Genomic DNA, 27,739 nt, shown 5'->3' on the forward strand with positions numbered 1-27,739 from the left:
AGTCCAAAGACATGCATGGTAGGCTGACTGGCGAGTCCAAAGTGCCCGTAGTGTATGAATGTGTGTGTGAATGTGTGTGTGATTGTGTGACCTGCGATGGATTGGCACCCTGTCCAGGGTGTACCCTGCCTCATGCCCCATGCCTCCTGGGATAGGCTCCAGGTTTCCCCGTGACCCTGAACAGGATAAAGCGGTATAGCAGACGGATGGATGGATGGAACTCATATGAAAAGTGTTCAGCGGTAAAGTTAGCTGGGCGAAGCTTTTCTTGTGGATTCACTATTACAAACTGTATCAGAAACCTTATCTGAAATAAATCAAGGCTAAATTGGGATAAAAATACTAATAATTTAATAATAAGTTAAAAAGCACAACCCAGATAATACCCTAATACAGCACCTGTGGTCCTCGTCTAGTTGTGCACAAATCTACAATGTACTGGTTCTACAATGTACTGGTCCTGAAGTCCTCGAGGGTGCATTGGTGTTTGGGACACAGCACCTTCACACATTTGACACTGTCTGAACAAACTCATCAGTTGTGAATGGTCCGAGTGGACTGCTGTTGAGTGCGCGTTGGGGCTCATAGAGGACGTTCATGCGCACCCTTTTCAAACGTTAAAATGAGAAGGGTATTCACCAAAATTTGTGAAGGTACAGTCACATCAAATTCCTTGCTTACAAAAGTCTGGATTAGCGACTAACATGACCGACCATCGACGACGCTTAACCATTGACGAGTAGCTCGTAGTTAGAGATAAGACATTTCGAAGCGGTCGTGTTTCGTTTCGTACTCTGAACTCTGGACTCTCAACAGATCAGACATTTGTTTTGAACTCAAAGAGACGAGAATAATCTGCGTACGTTTCTGTCCAGTCATCTTTAAACATTCTGTTTATGTTGTTGACTTTGTTTTTTTGTTTTATTAATGCTGTCATTTAGCTAATCTCTGGAAGCTCGTTTCCGCCATGAAGAAAACAAATTACAAAGGTAATTGCGACTTTATTTCCCACAATTGCGAGTTTAAATCTCGCAACTCGGACTTTATTTCTCGCAATTCTGACATGTTTTCTCCCGATTGACATGTGCACTTAGTGACATTTAGTGATTTACAACGAATGCACCGACAAAGCATCAATCATTCTCTAGAAATAGGCTCTATACAGTAAGAACAACACTCGTCGGCTAGTCAAGACAAGGAAAACCGTACGCTAGCTCGCGTTCGTTACCTGAGGTTAGTCCCATTTCAGGTACTGCGTCGAGTGGACGTCTAAATTGCGAGAGAAATAAAGTTCGAATTGTGCGATGTGAACTCACAGTTGTGAGAAATAAAGTCAGAATTGTGCGATATGTAAACCTGTAATCGCAGGAAAAAGTCTTTATTTCTCACGAATTGTGAGAAATAAAGTCGCAATTCTAAGATAAAAGTCGCCGTTACCTTTTTTATTTAATGTATTTCTCTGTGGCGGAAACAGGCTTCCATGCTAATCAGACCGGAGAGGACAAATTAAATAAGAAATCTACGAGAGTCTGTGAAAACTCTTCCGTTTCTGTCGCTAGCCGTGTAGCTAGTCTCCGGTCCAGTGAGCGTCCTTCAGCTAAATAATTCACATAAATGCATGTGATTGGATGAGCTGGAGTTGCTGAACTACAGCTAGCTCTACTACGTAATATTTTGTTTTGGTCCAATGAAATATCATGTACCGACTCTGGCTGTCATAACGGAATTCATGACCACTGGCACGACTTCACACGACTGGCGTGATGAGCATCTAATCCCCAGACTTAGATTGGATCCTACAGCACCACAGTGGCCTTGTGTACGTCCAGAGATTTTATCACACGTAACAAGCTGGCACAGAGATAGAGTCTCAGTTAATCCACGGATTAAAGGCCAGATTCGGGAACAGCCTCCATCTGGCTCTATAACTGCAGAACCGTTACAAACTGATTCTAGATCAGGGTCTTCCATCAATCTTTCTCTCTTTCTTTCTGTCTCTTTTTCTATAATGGGTTTTTAATGGCCACACAGGTGTATGGAAACCAGCAAAGAGTCTCAGGAGATCAGCGATTAATAAAGAGAGCATGCGGCTAAAAACAGTATAGGAACCATGCAGAATCAGGAGTGAGCCCTAAATCTTTCAGACCAGTTATCATGTTAGCATTTCGTGTTGTCTGAACAAATCGATTATACCACAACATCACTTACTTCAGCTTTCTCGCATAATTATTGCTATTTTTTTCAAGCTAACTTGTCCTTTTAATATCTTACCGGTATGCTAATTGATGTGTTCAAATCATGTGCACACAAGAGAGCATTGCTAAATGTCAAACCGAGCTCATCTTTAAAATACGTTCGCAACCTCAAGCGCTAAGCGAAGTAGCTAGTCAGTAGCAGACTGACATTAAATCACGCTTTCATTCCAGTACATTTAGTAGAACGATTTAATCAGTGAACTGACTCACGTCGGATAAACAGTTTGCTAGGTTAAGCTAACATTGCTATGTCCAAGCAAAACCAGCATAACAAGATGATGAAGTTAAGTGACTAGCTAGGAAATAATAAATGTCACGTTAAAGTTCTTAAAAGTCAGTGTTTTAAACGTATTCGGTCATGTTGAAAATGACTAGCATATGACTACGCTAATTATACCCAAAATGGCTGGTTAATCCTTAGGTTTAATCGGAAGAAAAAACTTCCTAACGGGAAGTGCACTAATGGGTTCCATTAAACATTCAAATAATTAAATACGAATGGGGACATGGTTAATGGAAACCATTAGGCCGATTTCCATTAGGCCATCAGGAAGCATTTTAAGTGGTGAATGTTAGATTAATCAAAGTGACACGGCAGATAACAATACACAGATAAAAATAAATAAATAAATAAAGCATGACTTGTATATTAATTAATTATTTTTTTAAAAATGCATCTTTGGAAAACTGCTGTGGTACCAGAGGAATAAAACACTTCAGGGTGTGTGGTTGTAGGAAAATAATCAACTTCCACGAGTAGCGGTAAGTCTGATACGTCATTGATTACTCTCCTGTAAGAGTATGCCCAAAAGTGCATCTTTGGTTACTGTTAGATTAATACATTTTTAAAGAAATAATTAAAAATATTATGTAATTATTCGAAAAAAATGTAATTAGGCCACCCCCAGAGGAGCCCCCTCATCAGTACTGTGTGTTGCCTGTACGGTCTAATGGACGAACTGGCTCTGAGTGCGTGTGACATGGAGACAGGCAATGCCATTCTCATTGGTCAACACTACAGAGATCTATTCAAACACACACACACACACACACACTCATCTAGTATCCAGACCCTGTGTGTCCAATTCTCGTGAGAGAAACCAATCTCCTGTATGTAGAGGAGGCAGGCAGAGGTTTGGGATCCCACATGGGATGAGTGTTGTTGTGGGAGAGACGTTCAATGCAGACTCTGGGGGTTTAGAGCTGCAGCGGTGTTGATGGGGGTGAGTGACCCTCAAACGCCTTCTCTTTCTCCACATCACTGCAGAGAAAATCCTCCTCAATCAGAATGAAGAAGACACGGGTCAATCAGGATGACCCCAAAGCTTACACTCTCTATCAACACGAAGGCGGTATACAAACACACACACACACACACACACACACACACACACATCCTTGACGTGTTGTTTCATCAACACTGTTTATGCTCTCTAAGGAAGCATTACATTTACAGATACAGCATATAAGCTTCCGTAGACAAGGAATTAATCGTATATGCCAGTCCACCGATGTCAAGGGATAGTTCCTGTGATATACGAATATTTTTTTGAAAGCATCATTTTTACCCATCCGTTTAAAAAAAAAAAAAAAACCCTCCATCCACACACAACAAAAATTGTTTTGATGCAAATCTCACGATCACACGCCAGCCCAGCCCATTATCCGGCGATATTCTGGCACCTCCGGGCAAGGGTGTAATAACGAAACAAAGCGAAATTCAATCAGCGTGTGTTAACATACGTTCTCCATCACGAACAGTGAACAGCTTCATGGCACAGCATAAACTCTTAGCCACGCCCACAAGGCAAAGCTCACAGTTAGCTGGAAACAACAAAACGGCGGCTAAACAGTGAAAGAGTGCCTCCTAAGCATGGTGTGCGCAAAATCTTCCAGTAATGCAGCTCAGCCGCCGTAGCGCGTCAGTTCCCGCTGATACGCACTAACTCGTCCTCCTTTTGTAGGGTTGCCATGTCTTTCGTTTTAATTTAGAGGTCAAAAACCTGTGTTAATGTATATGGGCCTTACGCCTACTAGCAGATTAGGGTCTTGTGAAGGTAAAGAGAATTGAATTGTCCATGAATTCCTATAAGCCCATAGTGTGTCCCCTTTCTAATTTAAAATGCAAATTATTAAAAAAATGGACGGGAAAAAAAAAAAACCCCACCTTGCTCATAACTTCTATTTTAATAATCTGTACTCCGACCCAACTAAACGTTACAGGAAAAGAGTCCTGAGTTTGACTGTCAGGAAAGAGTGATGTTTAATGTTATCCTTGTAAAATTCTTATTACGACACGCATTTGCGAATCTGACGCTTACCTTCCACGCAGGACGGCTGAGCGCGGGTCGTTCCAGCAACCTGTCCCGGGAAACAGGAACACTTGACGGTCTGTGAGCGCTCCTCGATCCGGTTCTTATTGCAGCAGCGATGGAGCGCCACGACCTCGCACGTACCCTGCTTGACCTGGTACTGACCTGATAGAGAAACAAAGAGGAAATTCAAATAAAATGTAAAAAAAAAAAAAAAAAAACACACCTAATATTAAGTGCTGAATTCTCGATTCTCATTGGTCAGACGGTATTAATGCAAATTAATGCACTTTTTAAAAATAAATAAATAAATAGAAAAGTTCACCATTTCACAGGGACTTGTGACACGGATGTGCCGAATCACTCGAATCAGATCGCGAATCGAATTTGAATCGATCGCAGAAATGAACGCGAAATCGAGAAGACGCCGCAATATTTGGAGGAGCTTGCGATTTTTCAAAATTACCGGAGATCTTCCGCAGACTCGGGCCAAGACGCGTCATGTGACGTCATCACTACGTGCGCTCAGCCAAAGCGCTCTTCGAAATCCTGTACGGACTGTCTAATGGTTGCTACGGTAAAGCTTTGTGAGAGGAGATGTTTATTTAACGCTTATGGAAGGAGTCTCCGGTGTCAGAGCTTTAAATGTAACTCATCGAAAACTATGACGTGTCGATCTTTAATGAATAAAAAGCATTTGCTGTGGTATAAGAAGAATAAAGCACTTGATGTTTATGGTGAAATAACCAATATCGGCGTGGTTATTATCCTCCTTTAATAGCGCACGCCTCTACCAGGTTCCTCTACCGATCATGTTCGTGTTCCGGGATCGGCATGTAAACGGCATCGAATAAAGCTGGCAACTTTTTAAAGAGTCTGTCGAACCTGATACGCGGTATTTCAGCGCGATTTGTCCCGTGAAACCTGCTGAGATCCATAAATAAAACCGAGTGAGTAAACACGGCTCACACTGATGCTTTCTTCTCCAAATAAAAACTACATCATTATCATTCACACCCTGGGAGAGCGGGGCAGAATGATGAAAGAGGCAGGACAGGGAGGAGAAAAAGATAGAGAGAGAGAAAGAGAGAGAGAGAGAGAGAGAGAGAGAGAGAGAGAGAGAGAGAGAAGCCTGCCAGCTTTATGTAAAGAAGTAGATAAATAATGACAAAATTGCGCCTCTTTTCGGCTCCTAATAAACCACCTGATGGCACTTAAGATGGCAGCGAATCAGATGAGACTGCCAGCATTTAGCAAACACACTGAGGCCTGCCAAAGCACTATTTATCCATCTCTCTCTGTCTCTCTCTCTCTCTCTCTCTCTCTCTGGCAGAGTATCACACACTCATTCATAATGCTCACGGCTCTGTAAATAAGAGCGCAGGATTTCTCACGTCTGCGGCCAGCAGAAAGAAACAAGCGCTGGAGTTGGGCCAGACTCCGTCTCTGAGACATATGCGCCCGTAAGAGGATGTGTTACCTCATCGTCTCTGTGGAAGCGGGTGCTGCCGTGTACTGCGTTTTATAGGATGCGATGAATGATTTTAACCGACTCAATAACGTACAGTGCGGTGGCTCAGTGGTTAGTGGTTAGGCTCTAAAGTTCAAGCCCCAGCACTGTCAAGCTACCACTGTTGGGCCCTTGGGCAAGGCCTTTAACCCTCAGTCGTATAAATGAGATAAGTGTAAGTCGCTCTGGATAAGGGCGGCTGCCCGATGCCGTAAATGTAAACGTAAATGTAAAAGAAAAAGGGTCCAAGGTGCGATAGAGCAGCTTTCAAAACAATCAGCAGGAACCTCAATAACATTTTGGAGTTCAGATTTAGTGAATGGCCAGCGCTAAGGAGACTAGAGATTCAAATCATCAGCAGTGTAGTTCTTTTCCTTGCAGTACCTAATTTAAAAAAAAAAAATCCAGGTCATTTTCTTGAAACATTTCGTCTTTCTGTGTTCGTTATGGGTTTGGTTTTTTGCTCATTTCTAAAGATTAAGTGCATCATAAACGGGGGGAAAAACTCATATTGTATTTATATGAATATTTATCTATCTTGATTTGTGTCCATCTTTTAAATTTATGCTGAATTTCATCAAGTGATTATTTTTTTCCTTGTTGTATAAATGTGTTGGTGTTTGTTTGTTTGTTTGTTTGTTTGTTTGTTTGTTTACAACCAGGTTTCTTGCCATTGTCTTGTGAAATCAAACTATTCTTTCTAAATCTTTATACATAAGTCTTCCCAGGCAGATTTCTTGCTATTTCTACACGTTTTAATCAAATTTAACGAGCATTTAGTGTATCGTGGACACTAAAATGACACAGAGCGTCATATTTTCTTGTATTCGGAATATTACAACCTTAACCTTTTGGTTATTAATTAATCGATCGTTTCAGATTCGGTGAAGCGTCAGACCTAAATGGTTTGAAAACACTCAGCAGGTTTCCTCTTTCAGGACTATAACTAAATAGACTTCTTGAAATTGCGACGTTCTACGAATGATATTTTTACCTCTTTTTTTTTTAACATGAATTTATCTTGATTTATCTTATTAATATTGTTTTAGTTATAATATTACTCAGTTAATTATTTGGACCTCAGATTAGTGAATGGTCAGAACCGAGGACACTAGAGGCTCAAATCAGCGGGATGTTTGTGAAATCTGATCAATCTGATAGAATTTCAAGAAATGAAGAGGTTTAAGTGCGGTTTTCTTGCTCTTTGTTAAACGACAAGTGGCTGAGATTAGTGAGGAGACTGAGGAAGCATCTAAACACGACCGGTTAAAAACGGTCATGTCTTGAGTCCTGCATCAGTTCTCTTGACGTATAGCGTAGTTGAGGTTTATAAGGAAACGAGCTCTTTGGTTATTTGAAGCATCCCGGAGAACATTCTGGACGCTTCCCCGCTCTCATTCCCCCGCGTCAGTGGTGATATTTTGATCTGAAAAATGCTCTACGACTTTCTAGCGTCCTTTTCGTCAGTTCCAGTCAAACACTAACGCATAAAGTGGGCCAAATATGAAAAGTGAACAATTACACAACGTGTGATCGGAGGTTCGGATATTTTAGAGACATTAAACTTAGTTTTAGGGGTGTGTTTAGACAGTGTTAGGGGTGTGGCTACACTCTTAAAACAAAAAGCTTGCATCTAGAACCCTAAAAGGAGTACCCTTAAAAGTTCTATGAGTTTTATAAACTTGTATGCATGTTTATTAACTATCTGAAGCACCCTCGAAGGCTTCTTTTCTAGGAGATTATGTCTACGCCTCCCACACCTCTACACACCTGCCAGATACACCGAGAGACGGTTGCTCAAAACACTTCAAACCAGATTTCAAGGTTAAAACCTCATAAGCGCTGGATATGGATCTGATTTTAAACAGGACACAGCCTTCGCTCTGTATGTGAGCCGTTTGCACTCGGACGATATCGACAGAAACGTCAACACCGGAGGGGGGAAAAAAACCCTGTATGACATGAATAAAGTTTGTACAAAGTCTGCAACTTCGCTTCTTTACGATCCCTTGCAGCACTATTAGACATGATGTAAAATAGCTGCAACGATTTGAAGTTTTAAGCCGAGAAGCTGGAAGACAGCGTGCATCAAATTGATTATATATATATATATATATATATATCCATATATACACAAATTTAGCAAGAATTCAGATCATTTCTAATTGTAGGAAGTGTTACTGTTGGTTTTCATTCCAGCAGGTCGTTTCCTCTCCACCCCTCGTTCCCCTCATTCGCTTCTCCTGCCCTCTGCAGCTCCCGAGCTGGAGTTTAAACACACTGAACGTGGTGGGTCCTGGAGGTCAGCGCTTAAGGGAACCGGGCTGCTGGTATGTCTGAGACGCTGTTCCTCCAAACACACCCAGAGAAAACACGCAGAGCTGTGGCTTTCGATTAAGTCTCTGAGCATCCAAACGGTCCGAATACACAGGCAGGGGAGGAAGCCGAGCGGTGAAGAAGGAAAACGTGATGACATGAACTATAGCATTAAATGTAGCTATAAATGGATAAAAAGTAGAGCGTGTTGTCCTTTAATCAATACAAAATGGTAATCACTGCCTAATTGGAATAAGAGGAATAAAACACTTAAAGTGGTAAACGTGTGTGTGTGTGTGTGTGTGTGTGTGTGTGTGTGTGTGTGTGTCATGGCCCAGATGCTGTGTCTTGAGTGTGGCAGAAATGGTAATGGCTACCCAAAGGGCTCAGTGCTGCCCCAGAAATAAAATCACACATAATAACTGATTTCTCTTTTACTGCTGCATTACACAGGGGTGTGTGTGTGTGTGTGTGTGTGTGTGTGTGTGTGTGTGTGTGTGCCAGCCCTTGTTAGTGAACAAGGGGCAAGCAGAACACAGGGGGCAGATACACTGTCATACACACACACACACACACACACACACGCGCACACACAGAGAGAGAGAACCAACCCTGTGCCGCCTCCTACTGGCAAAATGAGGTCAGAGTGGACACAAATGCTGAGAAAATTCACACACAGACACACACACTAATACATAGAGTATGCACTTCCACACACACATATCCTAGCATATACACATCCACTCATGCACACACACACACACACACACACAACATAACGTACAACATGAAGTGCCTGAACACTGAACTGGAAGAATAAGAAAAATCCTCCCTTCTGTACAGTACACTACATTCAGAACCCTTAAAGGTTCTCGAGTCGTCCCTCAGGGGAAACCCGTAACGTTTCTAGAAGAAAGCATTTGACTGTGAGAAGGAATTCGAGAAAGTACCAGCCGTTTTTTACGGACTTCGGAACTATTCGTTACTCTTAAAACGGAGCAAATGGGGTGAAAACCCACAGAATAAAACCTGCCGTCGCTCCGCTTGAGCCGGATTTCCCACCTAATCTCGGATTAAACTCGAAGCTACGGTACGTACAAGTTCGTGACACAAGCTACACGGCGGTACTAAAACCGCACGATAATCAACAATAAAAATCGCATCATGTCGCAACTGTTTTTGCCATTAATGTTTTATTGCAATATTTAACCGCTTTCTTTCACATGGAGAGCTTTTAGAGCTCACTAATGAATTCTTCAACCGGATTGGTCAGAAGGTATCGATGATGGTGAAGTCTGCTGTAAGGAGAAGTTTATTTAACATTTATCGGTCCGTACAGGATTTCGCAGTTTTTCTCGGTGTCATCGTTGCAGTTTCTCAGTAGCACGACGGGCTGCGTTCCATTAAAAGCAAACGTCCGTGACGTCTTTACGTGTTGCAAACGTCTTTATCGCAAAAAGTAAAACGGAAACGAGCCACGGCGAAAAAGTTCGTAATGCGTTTTTTATTTCATCGCTTAAACCGATATGTACGTGGTTAAACCATACAGACATATGAATCACGCGTCCTCTGTATTTAAAAAGAAATGCTCCCGATTCGTGCGATTTTGCAAAAATAATAGGCTTCCTTTTTAGAGATTCTTTTCAGGTGGGGTTTGTTTTTTTTTTTCCAGCTTGTTGTTGTTGGAGGACTTAACGTTCTTTTACAACAACCTGTGCGCTATAAATCTCCCGTCATCTCCAGATCAGATGAGATTTCATGCATGGCTAAACATCTCCTTCGCTCAGTGTGTCCTGAACGGCGCGTTAAGCTCCGATAAGCTGACGAGGCGGTCGGGGAGCTGACGTGTCCTGACGTTAATCGATAAGCGTGTGTTTCCTGCCGATGATTGATTGGAGCGTTTGCGTTTGCGCCCGACAGATCCGGCGCTTAGTCCTCTCAGTACTACAGCATATCTTTAGAGGTTACTGTTACTGCTTGTATCTTCATTTCTCACGACATTCAAGGTCATGCTAATGGATGGAGACGTCGGTGCAAAGCTGAACTCAAAGTCCCAGAATGCAATGCAGCTATACGCCAGAGCGTACACACGAGGAGGTGAGAGAGCTGGACAGACTGAAGGACTAAAGCGCCGCTGCATCACTCTCTGGCCTCACTCTCACCTCTCACTCTCACTCTCAGGCCGTCAAACACAACGGCTGTAACGTAGGAAGCCGTTAATCGACGTAAAAAAAACACCAACATGTCAGTGAAAGAAGTTTAAACCAAATAAAGTTTCAATAGAAAATAAATCTCGGACGCCGTTGAAGATCGCATGTTAATGTGAAAGATTTAAAGTGAGAAGGTTTCAGCATTAACCAGACAGAACACAGAGAATAAACATTAAAGCCCTGCTTAAATATAGGCTCCTTTAAACAACTGTATAAATACGAGGAGCTGGACGTGCTCTGTATGATTTTTTGGTGGTTAGACGAAGCTGACTGGCGTGAGATTTGCTCAAACCAGCCACCATTTCTCTCGCCGTCCCTCGTTCTCTCGCTTCCTAAATTGTCCTGTCATGTCCCACACACACCATCAGTCAAGCTGACATTATCTCAGACTAACAGGCTGCGCTGAGGCTAAATCGGTGGATGTATGCTAATCTAACAGGTTGTTTATACGGCTGATTGGACCGACGGAGGTTCCTCATTTATACGCAAATCTACCTTTGGTAAAGCCGACTCGGTGTGGACACGGCGCTTTATCTGAGACAGAGAGAGGTAGAGGGGGGAAAGATTGATGCCTGTAGTATTTATTCGCACGTAAACGCTGAGTGCTGATAGGCTGATAACCATCTGATCTGATCTGATCTAGGATTATCTACTCTACGGGCTACTCTACAACATAAGGCAGTGGAGGGTTTTCTTTGGGGGGGGGTGAAAATAGGTGCGTAATTTTCCGTCGTTACCCCAGAACATAATCAATCAGCAAAGACACGTTTAACACTGGAGCTACGAGGCAAATTTATCCTCATATAAAAATTAAATCTACCAATCAACCTTTAGGCCATGCCTCCTTGCTGAGTCTGATGCTTGTGCATGTACTGACTAAAAGTGTTCAGGCTTTAAAATGGCTGCTGCTACGACTGGTTTTAGCTCTGTTTTTGTTTTGTTTGTTTTTTTAATAGAAAATGGTGAGTCAGAAACACTGTTTGAGACACTGAACAACTCGACACACTTCATGTAGTTTTGCTAAACTGGAGGCTGTATGTTTTTATTACTTAGCTACAAATGTTATCCTCATATCTCCAGCACAATACTATAAAACATCCATCCATCCATCTTCTACCACTTACTCCTTCTTCAGGGTCACGGGGAACCTGGAGCCTATCTCAGGGAGCATCAGGGACAAGGGGTACACCCTGGACAGGGTGCCAGACCATCGCAGGGCACACTCACATACACACACACACACCCATTCATACACTACGGACACTTTAGACACGCCAATCAGCCTACCATGCATGTCTTTGGACTGGGGGAGGAAACCGGGGTACCCGGAGGGGAGAACATGCAAACTCCGCACACACATGTGCCCCTACTATAAAACATGCCTTGGCTAATACGCTACATCAGACCGATGTTAAATGAAGTAGCTTAAAATGTCACAATTTTTGTCAGATATACTGTATAACTAGCTTAAAAGTTGTGTTTTCAAATTTGTTGCTAATAATAAAAGAGAGGCCCATGGGGTTATAAAGCCAAATGAAGCAGTATTTTGGAGAAAAAACGAATTAAAGTAATCTAATGTTCCACTTGTAGTGCATCTCCCGAGACATCTGAAGCTTGCCTCCTTAGTTTACTGGCGCTATGAGGCTAACGTAGCTCAGAGATTTAGTGTTAGCACTGTACAATCTGCATATCTAAGGCTGAAGCAAGCATTCTGGTAAAAGAGGTGGGGGAAAAAAAAACAGTTTTTGCAATGTCAATACTGTAACCTTACAGCCTTCTAGCTACTATCAGCTAACTAGCTTAGCTCGCCACTTATATTCGAATTATTATCATTATTAAATAACAATTAGTGTAGCTCTGGTGCTGAGGAGGTTTTCAGCCACATTGTGTAGCAGTGAAGGTTCAAAAAAATAATTTCACACTGCAATGTTGGAATACTGCCAAAGAAATGTTTTAAGATTCAACATTAGCATACCTGACTAGCAAAACAAACGTATCGCCAATACTCTGTACTCCGTGTTTGTTTTTCTAGTTTGCCTGCTTCAGCGAAGCTCTTCTCTGACTAAAAAAATGTCAGCAAATGCGCTTTTTAAAAGCAGCCCCATCCTGTTAGGGTTAGATCTAAAACGTTTGCTAGCTGTTGCAAAAAACAAAACAAAAAAAAAAAACAGCAAGTGTGAAAGCAGCCTAAATCCTTAAACACTCACGTCGCCTTAAAGCACTTTGCGGAGCTGTTCAGGGTCTCAGACAGATGTGATCTTGTGTTTTCTGACACTGTATTACATGTTGTTAGCTATAAAAATGGACAAAATCACATCACAGAGCTAAAGAACAGTCGTAGCGGCGGCCATTTTGACACTGACTCACTGTTTCCTCAGCGCACAGTCGGGTGTCGCGACACGTGAGCATCGAGTACTTTGGGTGGCAATATAAATAATTTATTGTCATTAGAAACTGTTTATTTATGAAAAATGAGTTTCTGAGGTAATTTTTGTCGAGTGTGTGTTGATTTAAACGCGAAGTTTGCACCAATTTAGCATGGAGCATAACTCTATTTACCAGTTAGCTACATTAGCCGTGTAGCTCTGGCGCAAAGCTAAAAAGACAAGGGTGTAAAACACTGTACATTTTTGGCTAAACTCCTCCGCTAACAGCTAACCGTATTCTTGAAGTTATGCTAGGTCACAGCTAGGTCATTGTGTTCATGATAGTGTGTGTGTGTGTGTGTGTGAGTTAGCACATGATGACACTAACAAGCGCCGGGGTAGAACACAGGCTGTAATGGAGTATAGCTGAACCCTGAAGTCATTTCTCATTGCCTGAATGAGCCGTTAGCGATGGCAGCTACGCCGGGGCCGAGCCATGTTTTCACCATGTAACAAACTGGCTTTTAATTGGATGTGTCAAAGCGTCAAGCAGGCTCGAGGTGCCACTGTGTGTCCGGCCGCTTTGCCAAGGACAAACAGGGTTTGATTGACCGTCGCTTTGGGTGTTGTGTAGTCTCGCGGGTGACGTCGCGCGGCTAAGATGAAGAGCTAGGATCGGGTTATAGTACTGTGTGCGAGTTTTGCGTGTACTCTGCGTGTGTCTGATTGTCGTGTGTGATGCTGTTATAAATGACGGGCGTCTCGTTCAATTTATCGAACGTTATCAGATTTGTTATTCTATAAAGTTAAAAACATAACCGTCGAAAGTAAGGAGATTTACATTTATGGAAGCCAGTTATTTTGCGCCAAGATAACGTCTTCAGGACAGAGTTGATCTTTTCTGGTTTTTTCCGTAACATGACAAGCTGTGGGGGGTTTTTTTTACGTGAAATAAGAGAGGCTGGCGAGGGAAGGACTATTTATAGCTGGTATAAGCGAAAACTTGTTTCATGAACATTCCATAAGATTAAATGTAACTCTAAACGGATAAAAATGATGACGTGACATTCTTTAATAAATAACCTTATGCAAACTGCTGTGGTATAAGAGGAATAAAACACGTTGAAGAACGCTGTTATGGTAACCGTAATTCCGCTTCATGTCAGGCCGTATCGTGGAGTATTTTACTATAACAGAATGCTCCCGAGTGTCGTATTCCTTACGCAGCAAAAAAAAAAAAAAAAACTAACGTAGGCACTGTTTCTGTAAACATGGCACTCAAAAAAAAACACACACACACTGTTAATGTTGGTGTTTCTTTTGAGTGAGATCTGAACCGCTCCTTCTGTTTATCGCTTCTTTCGGGGTCTTGTCCAGACTGGGAAGCATTTTTAGACCTTTAGAGCCACCATGTGGCCGCCGGCGGTACTGCAGCGAAGAAAGCCAAGCATCCAAAGCCTGAATACGACCGAGCTACAGTAAGTAAGTGGAGATCGTGGAGATGATGATTTTTTTTTTTTCTTGCGACAAATATATGGAATTTTCGCACACTTTCACGGATCTCCGCCAATTACTCTGTTTTCGCTTTAAAACACTCAGGTTCGCAACAGTTTTTCCTCCCAATTAGCGCCGTCCAAATCGAGGTAGGAAAGCACATCGGAGTGAAGACCTGTGACGGGGAAGACGGTGAAGAAAACGAGAACCTGCCGTCTGCCTTCGTGACCTTCAGTAGCACCCGCCGCCGTAATTAGCGCACTCAGAAAATAAACACGAGTCACCTCTATCCATCAAGACGGAAAAGAGAAAAGACTCCCAGGATCCGTCGGAACGAGGAAGAAGGACGCCGGTGGCATTTCCGCTGGCCGTGCGGAAAAAAAAAAAAAAAAAAAGGTCACCTTGCATTAGTATCAACCAAACAGCGGACAGACATAATTAAAGAAACGGGAGTAATTAAGGCACGAACCGCAGCTGTCTTTAGGGAAGAACTTTGCATATTATGAATGATGCAGAGGAGCAGGGCCCGAGAGTGACCTTTTGCCACGCTAAAATATTTATGTACTGCTGGTGACCGCCTCGCTGAGAGTTTCATGAATTATGCAAATCAGAATTGGTTAGCTCGTGGGTGTCAATACAAAGGGGTGGGGGCGGTGTGTGAACATTATTTTGGTTTCTGCGCTTCAAAATGTGTAGAGCGTGTAGGTGTGAGGGCACAGAGAGGTGTGTATGTAGGGCGGAAAGGGAGGGTGGAGTGTTACAGCCTGGCCATTTAACATCATACATATTAATACAGTCATTACTGAATTGTCCTTCCCACGCCGCAGAAAGAGCTCGGGACCTGCGAGAGGAGTGACTTTGAGGTCTCATGACTACAGGACACAAATGACACTCGCATCAGGACCAGCGTTAAAGCTCTGATAGCAGTCAGTGCAAAGGTGTGCGCTTCATCCACCGTTCTGTAGGAGCGCAATTTCCGACGGAGTAAGACCACCGCTCACCCCCATATCATTCGGGTGACGGCGATGCATTTTCGGCTCGGTTTTTGCCGTGGCAAACAAAAAAATGGCTCGTTGTAAGATTTCTTTGGTTCCGAGCTGAGATCGGAGGTTGTGAATTGAACACAGGCTGACTTGAATACTGAATTGGCTGAATCGAATACTGGCAGACGATTTAGTGCCGCTGCGGCCCATTCTCGTAGCGCGAGAGGTTTTTGATTAAAATCTCAGAGTGCGAGCGCTGCTCGGGGTAAAATCCAGCAACAGGAGGACGGCACAGGATGACGCCGAACTCACTGGGTATGATAAAAAGGGGCATTTCTTTATTACTGCATCTCGAGCTCACTTTGAAGAGTGTTTGTATCCTGCATGGTGTTGTCTGACTTATTTATTTATTTATTTATTTATTAATCACAGGTCTATCGTAAGGGGATCTTCACTGAATAATCATGCGGTCTGTTACAGAGTTTGTCCGAGATTGTATTGGGATAATCTCGTACACTTCACAGTAGGGACTGGTGTGTTTGCGGTGTAGTGTGTGTGTTAATCTTCCTCTAGCTTTCATCAGAGACAGTTTGTGATCACAGCTCTGCTGAAGATCTTTGGTCTTTATCTTTATCTACCACTACGTTGGTGTAAATGTAAAATGTCCTGAAGTCACATGTGTGTAAGAGCAAAGATTTGTGTGCGTATGTGTGTGTGTGTGTGTGTGTGTATGCGTGCATGTGTTTTATTAGTGTATTGTACCTGTGCTTGCCCTTAGAGTCCGGGTACCACCGCACGCCGGTCGGCATGACAACATCACTACGATGACCAGGAGGATGAGCTGCAGGAGCCATGTAGACTTCCACCTCATTTCCATCATCCTGATAGAGAGAGAGAGAGACAGACAGACAGCCACAAACAGAGTAAGCGAGAGTCAGACAGAAAGGGAGACAGAGTGAGATGAGATAGACAAATAGAGAGATGGGGGGCGACGGGGGGGGGGCAATAATTCAGCGAATTTGACACTTTCTGATTCAGATTCTCTTTCTGATTCTCTTTCTGATTCTGATTCTCTTTCTGATTCGCTTTCTGATTCAGATTCTCTTTCTGATTCTCTTTCTGATTCGCTTTCTAATTCAGATTCTCTTTCTGATTCGCTTTCTGATTCAGATTCTCTTTCTGATTCGCTTTCTGATTCAGATTCTCTTTCTGATTCTCTTTCTGATTCAGATTCTCTTTCTGATTCGCTTTCTGATTCAGATTCTCTTTCTGATTTTCTTTCTGATTCAGATTCTCTTTCTGATTCTCTTTCTGATTCGCTTTCTGATTCAGATTCTTTCTGATTCTCTTTCTGATTCAGATTCTCTTTCTGATTCGCTTTCTGATTCAGATTCTCTTTCTGATTTTCTTTCTGATTCAGATTCTCTTTCTGATTCTCTTTCTGATTTGCTTTCTGATTCAGATTCTCTTTCTGATTCTCTTTCTGATTCAGATTCTCTTTCTGATTCTCTTTCTGATTCAGATTCTCTTTCTGATTTTCTTTCTGAATCTGATTCTCTTTCTGATTCTCTTTCTTTCTGATTCTGATTCTCTTTCTGATTCTGATTCTCTTCTTTAGGGAGGTGTGTAATTATAAATAAAGGTGTGTTGTTATTATTACTGTTTTCTGTACAGATGGATGTGGTGCTGCGGTCTCACACAGTGATAATTCTCTCACTCCAGATCTCCAGATCAACTCCAAGTCGCCGTTGTGCTCCTCTCACTACACCAGACCTGAGAGATACATAGATAGATTGACAGAGAGAGGGGGGGAGTCAAACAGGGTCAGTAAGAAAAAGACAGAAAGGAAAGGGGATGACAAAGAAGAAGACAGAGAGAGAGATAGGGAGGCAAGAAAAAAGTGACAGAGGGGAGGAGAGAAAAAGAAAAGAAAGAGGTAAAGGACACCTTCAGAGACATCTGCCCTGAGGGCTTTAGTTCAGAACACACACACACACACACACACACACACACTTCATCTATAGAAAGAAGGACACACATACACCCTTCTAAAGCTGAAGTGTGTGTGTGTGTGTGTGTGTGTGTGTGTGTGTGTGTATTGAATCTTTAAATTGTGTGTCTGTGGTCAGGGTGGAATCAGAAATAACACAAAAAGAAGTTCTGTAATGATTCCTCACAACACACACACACACACACACACACACACACATTGTATTTATATCTGTAAATAACAGTATTTCAGCTCAGATAAAACCTCCAAACAAACTATAACTAGGCATTATTTTGTATCGTGTATTAGGAGCGTGAGTGTTTTTTGTAAGTATGGGATGTTTTGTTCAGGCCTAACAGGAACCCAGAGTCAAATATGGAGCCGATCCGCATCTTCAGGAGTGTGAGTGGAACTGCTGCTCGCTTCTGCCTCCTTGTGGCTGCAGTGTGTATTATAATTTTTTTTTTTTTTTAAAGTCAGCGCACTGTATATACATTATGGTGATTACATTTCAGTGTCTTTACACTCAGGAGTAATGAGCACCATGTCTCATGATTCAAGTGTGTGTGTGTGTGTGTGTGTGTGTTTGGGGGGTAGGGTCTGTGTGTGTGTGTGTGTGTGTGTGAGGAAGATAAGAGACACAAAGAGGGAAAGAAGTAATAAAGATTGTGTATCATGGCAGTTTGATGCATGTAGTTAAAAAAAAAAGGTGCAGCACCCAAGTGCATGCTTGTGTGTGTGTGTGTGTGTGTGTGTGGCATATTTCCCATTCTCTTTATACAGGCAGGTGCACACTACACATTTTTATCACCTTTGTATTCTGACATGTTCATTAAAGCTGAGAGATACAGAAACACACACGCACACACACGTACACACACATACACACACACAGCATCTGTGCATTATTCTATACAATATCATACACATATACACAGTCTCAAAGCACAAATTCATTATAGAGCTTGTTTATCTCACAGTGTCTCATAAACACACTGAGACACACTCTCTCCCTCTTACACACACACACACACTCTCTCTCTCTCTCTCCCTCTTACACACACACACAGACACAGCTGTTTGGTGTGATGATGTTGGGTCGTGATCCTGCCACATCTCTCACGTCTCCTTCCGTTACTTCCTACCAACACGTCTGATTCCGATCTAACGCATGAAGCTACGTGTTTGTAGTGTATCAAATACATAGTGGGAAAGAGCACTCACACGTACATGAACACACACTCACACACACACACACACATACACACACACTCAAACACTCTCTCTCTCTCTGTATTTATATGGTGTATTATAGGAAGAGTTGTGAACACTGAGGCCATGTGGATGAAGAGCTTATAAGGACAATGCTTTGATTTTTGCTCACACACACACACACACACACACACACACACACAGATACACACACATATATGCACACACACATATACACAAACACATAAACACACATACATACACGTAAACACACAAAGATACGCACACATTTACACACACACACACACACACACACACACACACACAGAAGGCATTACAGAGTCACACATGTATACGTATATGTTTATATACAGTGGAAATATACACCTTACACGATTGGCTAGTGTCGCTGTGATTGACAGGGGAGAGACAGTATGCCCCTCCCACCAGGAGAACACAGCCAGATTTTGCTCTCTTGGAGCAAAAAGATGGCTGTAGCATCGTCGGGATTCAAGCGTGTGATCTCCGGGCGATGAGGCGAAGGTTTTTCTGCTCTCGCTAAAACAAAAGCACTTGTGAAGTCAGAAAATAACAGTTTGAAAAAGCGAAAGTCTCCGTGTGATATCTGCGAAAGCTGTCCGGCACGCACGGCACTAATCAACGTTTTCTGCTCGAATGTTGCCACTGAAGCACTTGATTTTATTCTCAAAGCGCATTCGTCTTGAGCCTTTAATCCTTTACTCATCAATGTCGCTCAAACTCGCAACAAAAATCAACCACAATCAATCAGACGGGTGAAGAAGACGTGCAGCCGTGTGCTGATTTTAAAGCTTTTTTTTTTCTTTTTCCTTTCCAGGATGTAGGTAGACGTCCTGCTTTACCGCACGGCCGAGACCCTGGAACGAGCGCGCGTTTAGAAAACGCAGTAAGTACCGCTCAAGTTTTGTGCGTTTTACTACGAATATGTCCGCCTTAAAGTTATCTAGGAGCCGGTGCGCTCCAAAACAACGACAAAATTCGCATGTAGAAGATATACGCTTTCGAAATGTACACTGCTGATACGGAGCAACGATTCTGATGACATCATTCTGCACTTCAGATATTCTGTCCAATCAAACGCCCTCTGGAATCTGAAGTGTCCCGCCCCCAACGTTAGAAAAATAAATAAATACATGCTACTAACGGTCAAGTACAGCTTAATCTGGGTTGAGGTACACTAAACGCTACTGGCTATGTAAGAAGTAGGAGGAGCCACTCGATACGTCCCGCCCTGACTTCCTGCTTCAGTGGAAATTAATCAGCACAGCGATTAACGCCGCACGTTCACGGGGATTTTAAACAATGACAATAATCTACATTGTGTGCACATATGGCTACGTAACACAGGGCCAGTGAGATTTTTTTTTTTTTTTTTTCCCAGAAACTGCTTACTTACAGACATTTAAAGACGAATAAATCTGTGTTTCTTTCGTTTTCGACAGAATTTCCTTCGTCTGTCCCGTGATAAGTGAAAGATATCCAAAATGTTTGCTAACCTCTGAGATCCACTGTTAAAAAGAAACACAGACGTCATCGTCACAGATCTGAATTGTCTCCCTTCGCACGATGTTTATTTTTTACCTTTTAAAAAAAAAAAAAAAACAGAAAGTAATTAGGTTTGCATCCCTGCACTGCGCCGCAGGATGTTATTGCGTACTTAAGCTAAAAATAGTTCTTTAAAAATAAAAAGGGGTTATTTTGGTCAAAAAGTGATACGCGGTGTGTTTCATTGTCATTCAAAAGTTTGTGAGCTGAAAATGAGATAGCGGAATACAACGAGGCGTCACGTCATGTGTATGTGGCTCCGTGTGTGTGTGTGTGTGTGTGTGCGTGTGTATGTAGATAAAAACCCTCGTAAAAAAATCTCATATCAGTTTCCTTAATGTTGCTGTGTGTGTGTGTGTGTGTGTGTGTGTGTGTGTGTGTGTGTGTGTGTGTGTGTGTGTGTGGGGCTCGCTGCATGTTCACCTAAAGAATGATGTGCCAAAAAACAATTAACCTCCTGCAGTGCCTTCCACTCACCTCACTGGAACATGAACACACACACACACACACACACACACACACACACACACACACACACAGCACCGGAATGGATCTGCGGTGCTCCATTTCATGCAGCACAACTCAAACGGCGCAGAAAAACGGCCCTATCTCGGAGGCGAAGAGAATGAGCACAGCTCCAAAAAAAAAAAAAAAAAACAGCTGGAAAAGGAAAAAAAAGATCAAAGGCTTCACACTGGTCTGGGAAAATGCACAATATTTCAACAGGAGGTCCAGGTTTGTGGGATATTTATCTCATTTTTTCTGGATATGAATGCGGTCTAAATGTGTGTGTGTGTGTGACAGGAAGCAGATATAGCAGTCCATCACAGCGGCTGCTCCGTGTGTGTGTGTGTGTGTGTGTGTGTGTGTATCAGCGTGTATGCAGATGAGCGCCTCTTCCCCGCCACGGCTCTCGATAAGCGAGCAATTTTACCCCCTACACTCCAGGCAAATCGGATTTCCCCGTGTACGTCTATCCGGCTGTATATTTCCCGTCGGATGATTGACTATTTCAGTCACTTTCTATTTTTCCAAAGTTGACTTTTTTTTTTTTTTTTCATAACTTTAAGTTTTCTTTTATGCCCACATTCATAGCCGGCACATCCTATGAATACTCGCTAACTCCATTATTTGACAGTTTTGATTTCGTTTGATATATACGTGTTTGTTTGGGGGTGTTTTGTTTTTTCCCTCTCTCCCTCTCTCTCTCTCTCTCTCTCTTTCTTCCTCGCGGCTCTGACAGTCGCTTTCGGAAAAAGTTCCGAAATCAGCTCCAACGCTTTGAAGTTTTTCTGATGATAAAGTAGAAACAGACTCCCCCCCCCCCACCCCCCCCACCCCCCCCACCCCCCCCCCCCCATCTCTCGTCTTCCGCGGAGAAACTTATTGCTTTGGAGATGATGAGGTTTTCGCTTGGACAGCGAAACAGCACCGATTTGCAAAAAAAAAAAAAAAAAAGTAGCGTCCCACGTCACGCGGTTTCTCCGTGTGACCGTCCGTCTTATAAGTGAAAGCGGTTTCTTTCACGTGGTGCGACACCGGGCCTCGATTCTGATTTGATGAGTTTCCTCTAACAGCAGCTGTCAGAAAAGAAAATCTGCAGGTGTATATTTAATGCGCTCGTTCGAATATGTTATCGTTTCTATAGCAACGAATTTTCAAAAAAAAACAACGACAACATGTGTAATCGTTCAAATGGTGACGTTTTTCCGTATGGAAAATGTTCATTCGACATTTCTGGGCGGAGTCTCCAGTGGCAGGTAAAGAGATAACGTTACATTTTCTTACTTTGTCAGGAAAGAGTTTACGCTTTGCGGTTTGTTGCAATGTATTACTTTACAAAGTGTGGCTTCTGCTCGGTTGGAATGAAAACCTGCACCCACACCGGCCCTTTAAGATTGGATGAGATTGGACACCCCTGGTATAGAGTTTTGATCAAACCGAGTGCTGCGAAGTAAAGTAAGTAAAGAAAACGCTTGAGGGTATGCCGCTATCGGCAAATAATCAACAACAGAGTGGTGTGATGCAGCTCGGCTTGAAGCAGGATTACTGTTACTACCCCGAACTTGATTATTTTCCTATAACAGCATGTTTTATTCCTCTTACACACTTTTTTTTATTTGATTTAGCCTGCTGTTAGAAACCAAACAGCTTCAGGAATTCAGCAGCACTGTGGTTTAAACTAGCAGAATTAAAGATCACACATTAGGCCTCCTAACAACCGGCATTTAGCACCTCAGGCAACGTGAAGCCAAAACAAAACAAAACAAACAAAAATAAAACAGAGCTTGCTGACAGTGTAAGTGCGGGGTTAAAGCCGTCCCGGAGTGGAGGGATGAGGGGAAAACCCTGCAGGGAGACACCTGTGACATATTTTCACACACGCAATTACCTCACAGGTGCTGAACAGACAATTTCCCGGCACAAGCCACAGAGCCGATTTGTCCGAGCCCTTTTACCTGGGCTCTGCTTTTCCTATCGACTTTGTGAGGAAGAGGACGGAAGCTAACGTTACCGAAGAATTGATCTTCTCTGCACTTAAAGTGCCATTCGGTGCCCTGCTGCTGGGACCACCGTCTCTGTCCTCGAGATCCGATGACTCCGCATGGGCTGCTTTTCTCTGCTTCTGTACCAGATCAAAGGAAATAAAACCACCTTTGTGGTGGGGTTGTGTTGTGCTGTGTTGTGTGTGTACGGGAGAGTGCACTTAAGAGCATCTCCAGGAAGTCTGGACACACACACACAAACACACACACACGCACACGTTTTGAAGTTATCTCTATTTATTTCCTTTTACAGCATGTCACACGTCCCTTTATAATTTCGGCGTATATGTGTGTACAATGACCTTGATTGTTAGAAGGGCGCTATATGAATCGAACACATCATTATTATTAGAATTTTTTTTTTTTAATAAGCTGCGTGATTGTGTGAGTGTGTGTGTTGCGATGCCCCCTGGTGGCATGTCATGGTTTTTGCCCTCCGCCATTCAAACACTGTTTATTTAGCTCGTTAATACACGACATTTGCAAAAATCACACGTTCCACATCAGCGGATACAAACAATGAGCTGTAACACTCCACCATTCTATTAGTTCTCTGTGTGTGTGTGTGTGTGTTAGACTGTGAGTGTGTGTATGTGAGTGAGCGTGTGAGCTCCGGGTTGCTGTTTACTTTATGAGCAGACTGAGACACTAGCACTAACAGGCTAATAAACTTCTCTTCCCAGCAGCTATATCAGCACTATTACGAATACCCGACACAGCCCCACACACACACACACACACACACACACACACATATGCAGTCCTGGGGCTTTACAACCCCATTTACCAACCATGTCGACCTTGCAGTGCACTAATACAGCTCAGACTTGGGCCCCTAAACCTTGTGGATTGCCACTAACCCATCAGACGATCAGTGCAGCTCGAGCCTCATCCATCACCTTCCCTCACCGCTGGAGGGACGAAAGTCAGACACGAGCTTATAACCACAGAAGAAGATTGAGTTCTGAGTACGCTGAGCTGTCGTGCATATGAAATGCTCCGTGAGACCTCTGGAGTCGTTAACCAATAAACAACATCACTGCACTATTGCGTGGAAAGTGTGTGTGTGAGATCTTTCACTCTGCTTTGTCAGACCTGCGTCAGCTCATTTCCACATCACAACGCACCTACAGCAACCCGCTAAAGAAACTAACGAGAGAATAAGGAGAATCACAGACTCGGTATCTCTCAGTCACAGTTTACTCTTTAGTCACCCCTGTTTCCAGTTGTTTCCTGTCCTATTTTCTTGTCCGTTTACTACACAGTACACTCCCATGTTTTTACAGCTGTAAGGCTGCTCATTCGCTCAAGTAGGCGCGTCACGATGCATAATATCATGCGGGTACTGCTCACTTAATGTTCACATCAAGTCTCAAAATGGAGGGAAAATGCAACCTCAGTGATTGGTTGTTGGTGCCAAATGGGCTGGTCTGAGTATTTCAGAAATCTCCTGACAACAACCTATTTATATATAACAGTGCGAACAACAACAAAAATCCTCCAGTAAAGCAGCAGTTCTGTAAGTGGAAACGTCGTGTCGATGGGAGACGTCAGAGTAGGACGGCCAGACGTGGGTCGAGCTGACAGGAAGGCTACGGGAACTCAAGTAAATAAAGTAACACTCTTTACAACCATGACGAGCTGGAAAGCATCTCAGGGTGCACGATGCATCGAAGGTTGAAGCAGAAGACCAGATCCGGGAAACAAATGAAGTTTTCGGGTTCTTTCACATATTAATCATTACGAAATGATCAAACGTGCAACATATAATAAATACTGTATAACTACTGCAAAGTTTTGACTTATATTCTATTTACTTGCATACTTTCCAGCAAGTACATTCTCCAAGGATGGTTAATGTGGGTTAATGTTGTTAAACGAGCACATCTCGCGCCCTTTACGTTTGAATAAATGATCGGGAGGTGATTGCTGATTTTTATTTATTTTATTTTATTTTTAAGGAGAATAAATTGGTACATTTAAAATTTGGCAGTTCTGATTTTGTCGGAGTTATTACACTACTGTTGTTTTATTCTTTAGAATAAACAAAAAAAAAGATATTCTTTAGAAAATATTTGAGACCTTCTTAAGAATTTTTGAAGAATTACAATTTGGAACATTTTTACGAACTTCTTACAACTTATCTTATCCTTAATATTATCCTTCTTAAGAAGATTTTCGTGAATACGGCCCCAGATGAGCTTCCATGTTCCCTTCAGCTAAGAACAGGAACCTGAGGCTAAGGTGTAACACCGGTAACACCGACTCTCGCAGCAAGCCTAGTCAATACAGTATACCTGTATTGAAAGGTGTACAATCAATCTAACCAATAAACTTACAAATCTATATTCTTACAATTAACTCTTTTTATTTATTTTTAAATTGCTCACTGGATCATTTCCTCCATCACTTTCTCCATTCTTCCACTCGAGGAGCTTGCCATGAGTCTGTACTTCTTAAGATTTTGGAGAACCTCTATGTCCACGAACTTGTTTAAAAAAGAAAAACATCCGTCCTCATCCTATTTCATCGCACCCATCATGAACATGCATAAATAGACAGCAAGGGCACTCTTCCGTCCTTTCGCCCTAAGACTTTACGAGTGCCCTCTTGGCCTGTGTGCAGAATAATTATATTTTATATGACTTTTTATATGACTCACAAAACAAAGCCACACGCCTGGAGCCCTGTGACCGAGAGCTCGTCCAAAATTCACTTGTGTGAGGCGCAATTGGCTGAGTCTCACCCTGGGAAGATCGCCAGTGTGTGTTAGGTCAGTACGGGTGCCAAAAGTTTCATCGCTCACGGGTGACCCTCAGGTGCAGAATCAGCCTCCTGTGGATATGCTACCTCGGTGACAGATTGCGCCAACATCACCAACACGTTTACATCGGGGAAACTGAGCCAGGATTGTGTACCAACGAAAATTTCTTAAATAAAAGCACTTGAAGTTTGTGTCGACGGATACTGAAGTGAAAGTGTTACTGCAGAGTTGTAGATTTGTACATTTAAGGTTTTCAAAGACTCTTTCTTGAAGAAACTTCATCCAACATGACTCAACTGGTATAAACCAGTCTAAACACATCTAGAATAAATAAATAAATTGGGTAAGAATCACAAGTGTAAATGAATGAATCGTTTGTAAGAATCATTTGTGAAAATGAGTTAATCATATTTAAGAAAAAATCACATCTGAAAAATAAAAATACATGCCATATGTGTGTAACAATCAGAAATATATGAATCATGTGTAAGATTTACATGTGGAAATAAATGAGTCATTTAAGATTCCCAAAATGAAAATTAATGAATCATTTGTAGGACTCACATGTGGAAATAAATGAATCATTTACGATTCACATGTGAAAATAAATGAATCATTTGTAGGACTCACATGTGGAAATAAATGAATCATTTACGATTCACATGTGAAAATAAATGAATCATTTGTAGGACTCACATGTGGAAATAAATGAATCATTTAAGATTCACATGTGGAAATAAATGAATCATTTGTAGGACTCAGATGTGGAAATAAATGAATCATTTACGATTCACATGTGGAAATAAATGAATCATTTGTAGGACTCAGATGTGGAAATAAACGACTGTGTAAGCATAACTAGTGAAAATGAACGAATCATGTTTAGGAATCACATCTTGGAAAGAAACAAATGTGTAAGAATCATTTGTGAAAATGAATTAATCATATTTAAGAAAAAAATCACATCTGAAAAATAAAAATGCCTGCCACACGTGTGTAACAATCAGAAATATATGAATCATGTGTAAGAATAAGATGTGGAAATAAATGAATCACGTGTAAGATTTACATGTGGAAACAAATGAATCATTTAAGCTTCCCATGTGGAAATAAATGAATCATTTGTAGGACTCACATGTGGAAATAAAACGAACGTGTAAGAATAACATGTGAAAATGAACGAATCATATTTAAGAAAAATGACATCTGAAAAATGAAAGCACATTCCCTACATGTGTAACGACCAGAAATAAACGAATCATGTGGAAATAAGTAAGAATCACTTGTGAAAATGAATGAATCATGTTTAAGAATCATGCGTTGGAATAAATGAATCATGCAGCAAAATCACATGAAAACGGAAACACATGCGCTACACATGAACGTGTGAATGAACGTGTGAAAGCCGACATGTGAAAACGAAAAGCGGAAAACGAAAAGTGCTTTTTATAAGGAATGTGTGATGTTTGAGTAGCAGTGTGTTAACATTAGGGTTGAAATAGGAGTGGGGAATTATAAGTTTAGTATCACAACTTTTGGCCGGTTACAGTGTTTACTCTGTTTACTTTGTACCAAAGTTTTTAAACGAACCCTGGATAAAATGTACAAAATAAGAAAAACTTTCAGTCCAACTGTGTGTAAAAATAGCAAATATTTAATATCCTACTGTATTACAAAGGTCTATATAGATACTCCAAATGAAATACTTCCTAGCCAGGAAACAGTTTTTAATTAAAAAAAAAAGCAAAACCATTTTTGTCGTATCAGAGCTCTAAAGCTCCTTTGGGTTTTATGTCGTTAACCCTGAATTTGATTCCTAAATTATGCACAAACAAAATTGTGTAATTGCTGTAATTACAGCTGAAGCACTGTCGCCACTTCCATCGCTGAACGCTGAAAAGGCTGTATAGACTATTTATTGTTCCTACATGGTCTTTGGAGTGTGTGCGTGTGTGGGTGTGTGTGGATGGTAACCGTTTTTGTACTGTGTGTGTGCAATCATAGTCCTTTCTGCCTGTTGATTAGGTATGTGTAAGTAAACCATCCACGGACCCTCTGATCTGAGATCAGATTAGTGATTAGTGATGTAATCAATGCACTTGGTTTGAAAAGTCTATGCCTCTCTGCTTCAAAAAACAAAGTGCCTTAATCACACTTTAGGTTCAAATGATGATTAATGGAAAATAAACACGTCACG

At 41.9% G+C, this 27,739-nt stretch overlaps 1 protein-coding gene and 1 long non-coding RNA gene across 4 annotated transcripts in view; one reads left to right on the forward strand and one right to left on the reverse strand.

The window, feature by feature from the left end:
* tafa4b (TAFA chemokine like family member 4b) overlaps nt 1-27,739 on the reverse strand; it is a 50,297-nt gene that overhangs the window by 9,304 nt on the left and 13,254 nt on the right. The window contains exons 1-4 of one of the 3 annotated variants that reach the window (XM_053652567.1): nt 19,041-21,487; nt 17,145-17,219; nt 16,209-16,327; nt 4,577-4,732 (exon numbers count right to left, since the gene is read on the reverse strand). In XM_053652567.1, coding sequence (XP_053508542.1) covers nt 4,577-4,732; nt 16,209-16,326 — 274 coding nt within the window. In that variant the 5' untranslated portion in view covers nt 16,327; nt 17,145-17,219; nt 19,041-21,487. The other 2 variants (XM_053652565.1, XM_053652566.1) reach the window with 2 other exon arrangements.
* The window catches only part of LOC128624812 (uncharacterized), a 31,627-nt gene continuing 21,340 nt past the window's right edge, over nt 17,453-27,739 (forward strand). Inside the window, exons 1-2 of the long non-coding RNA XR_008388860.1 lie at nt 17,453-17,838; nt 19,505-19,573. This is a non-coding gene — a long non-coding RNA (uncharacterized LOC128624812). The remainder of the gene's footprint in view (nt 17,839-19,504; nt 19,574-27,739) is intronic.

This window comes from Ictalurus furcatus, chromosome 21, assembly GCF_023375685.1.
Source record: "Ictalurus furcatus strain D&B chromosome 21, Billie_1.0, whole genome shotgun sequence".
Classification (NCBI taxonomy): domain Eukaryota; kingdom Metazoa; phylum Chordata; class Actinopteri; order Siluriformes; family Ictaluridae; genus Ictalurus; species Ictalurus furcatus.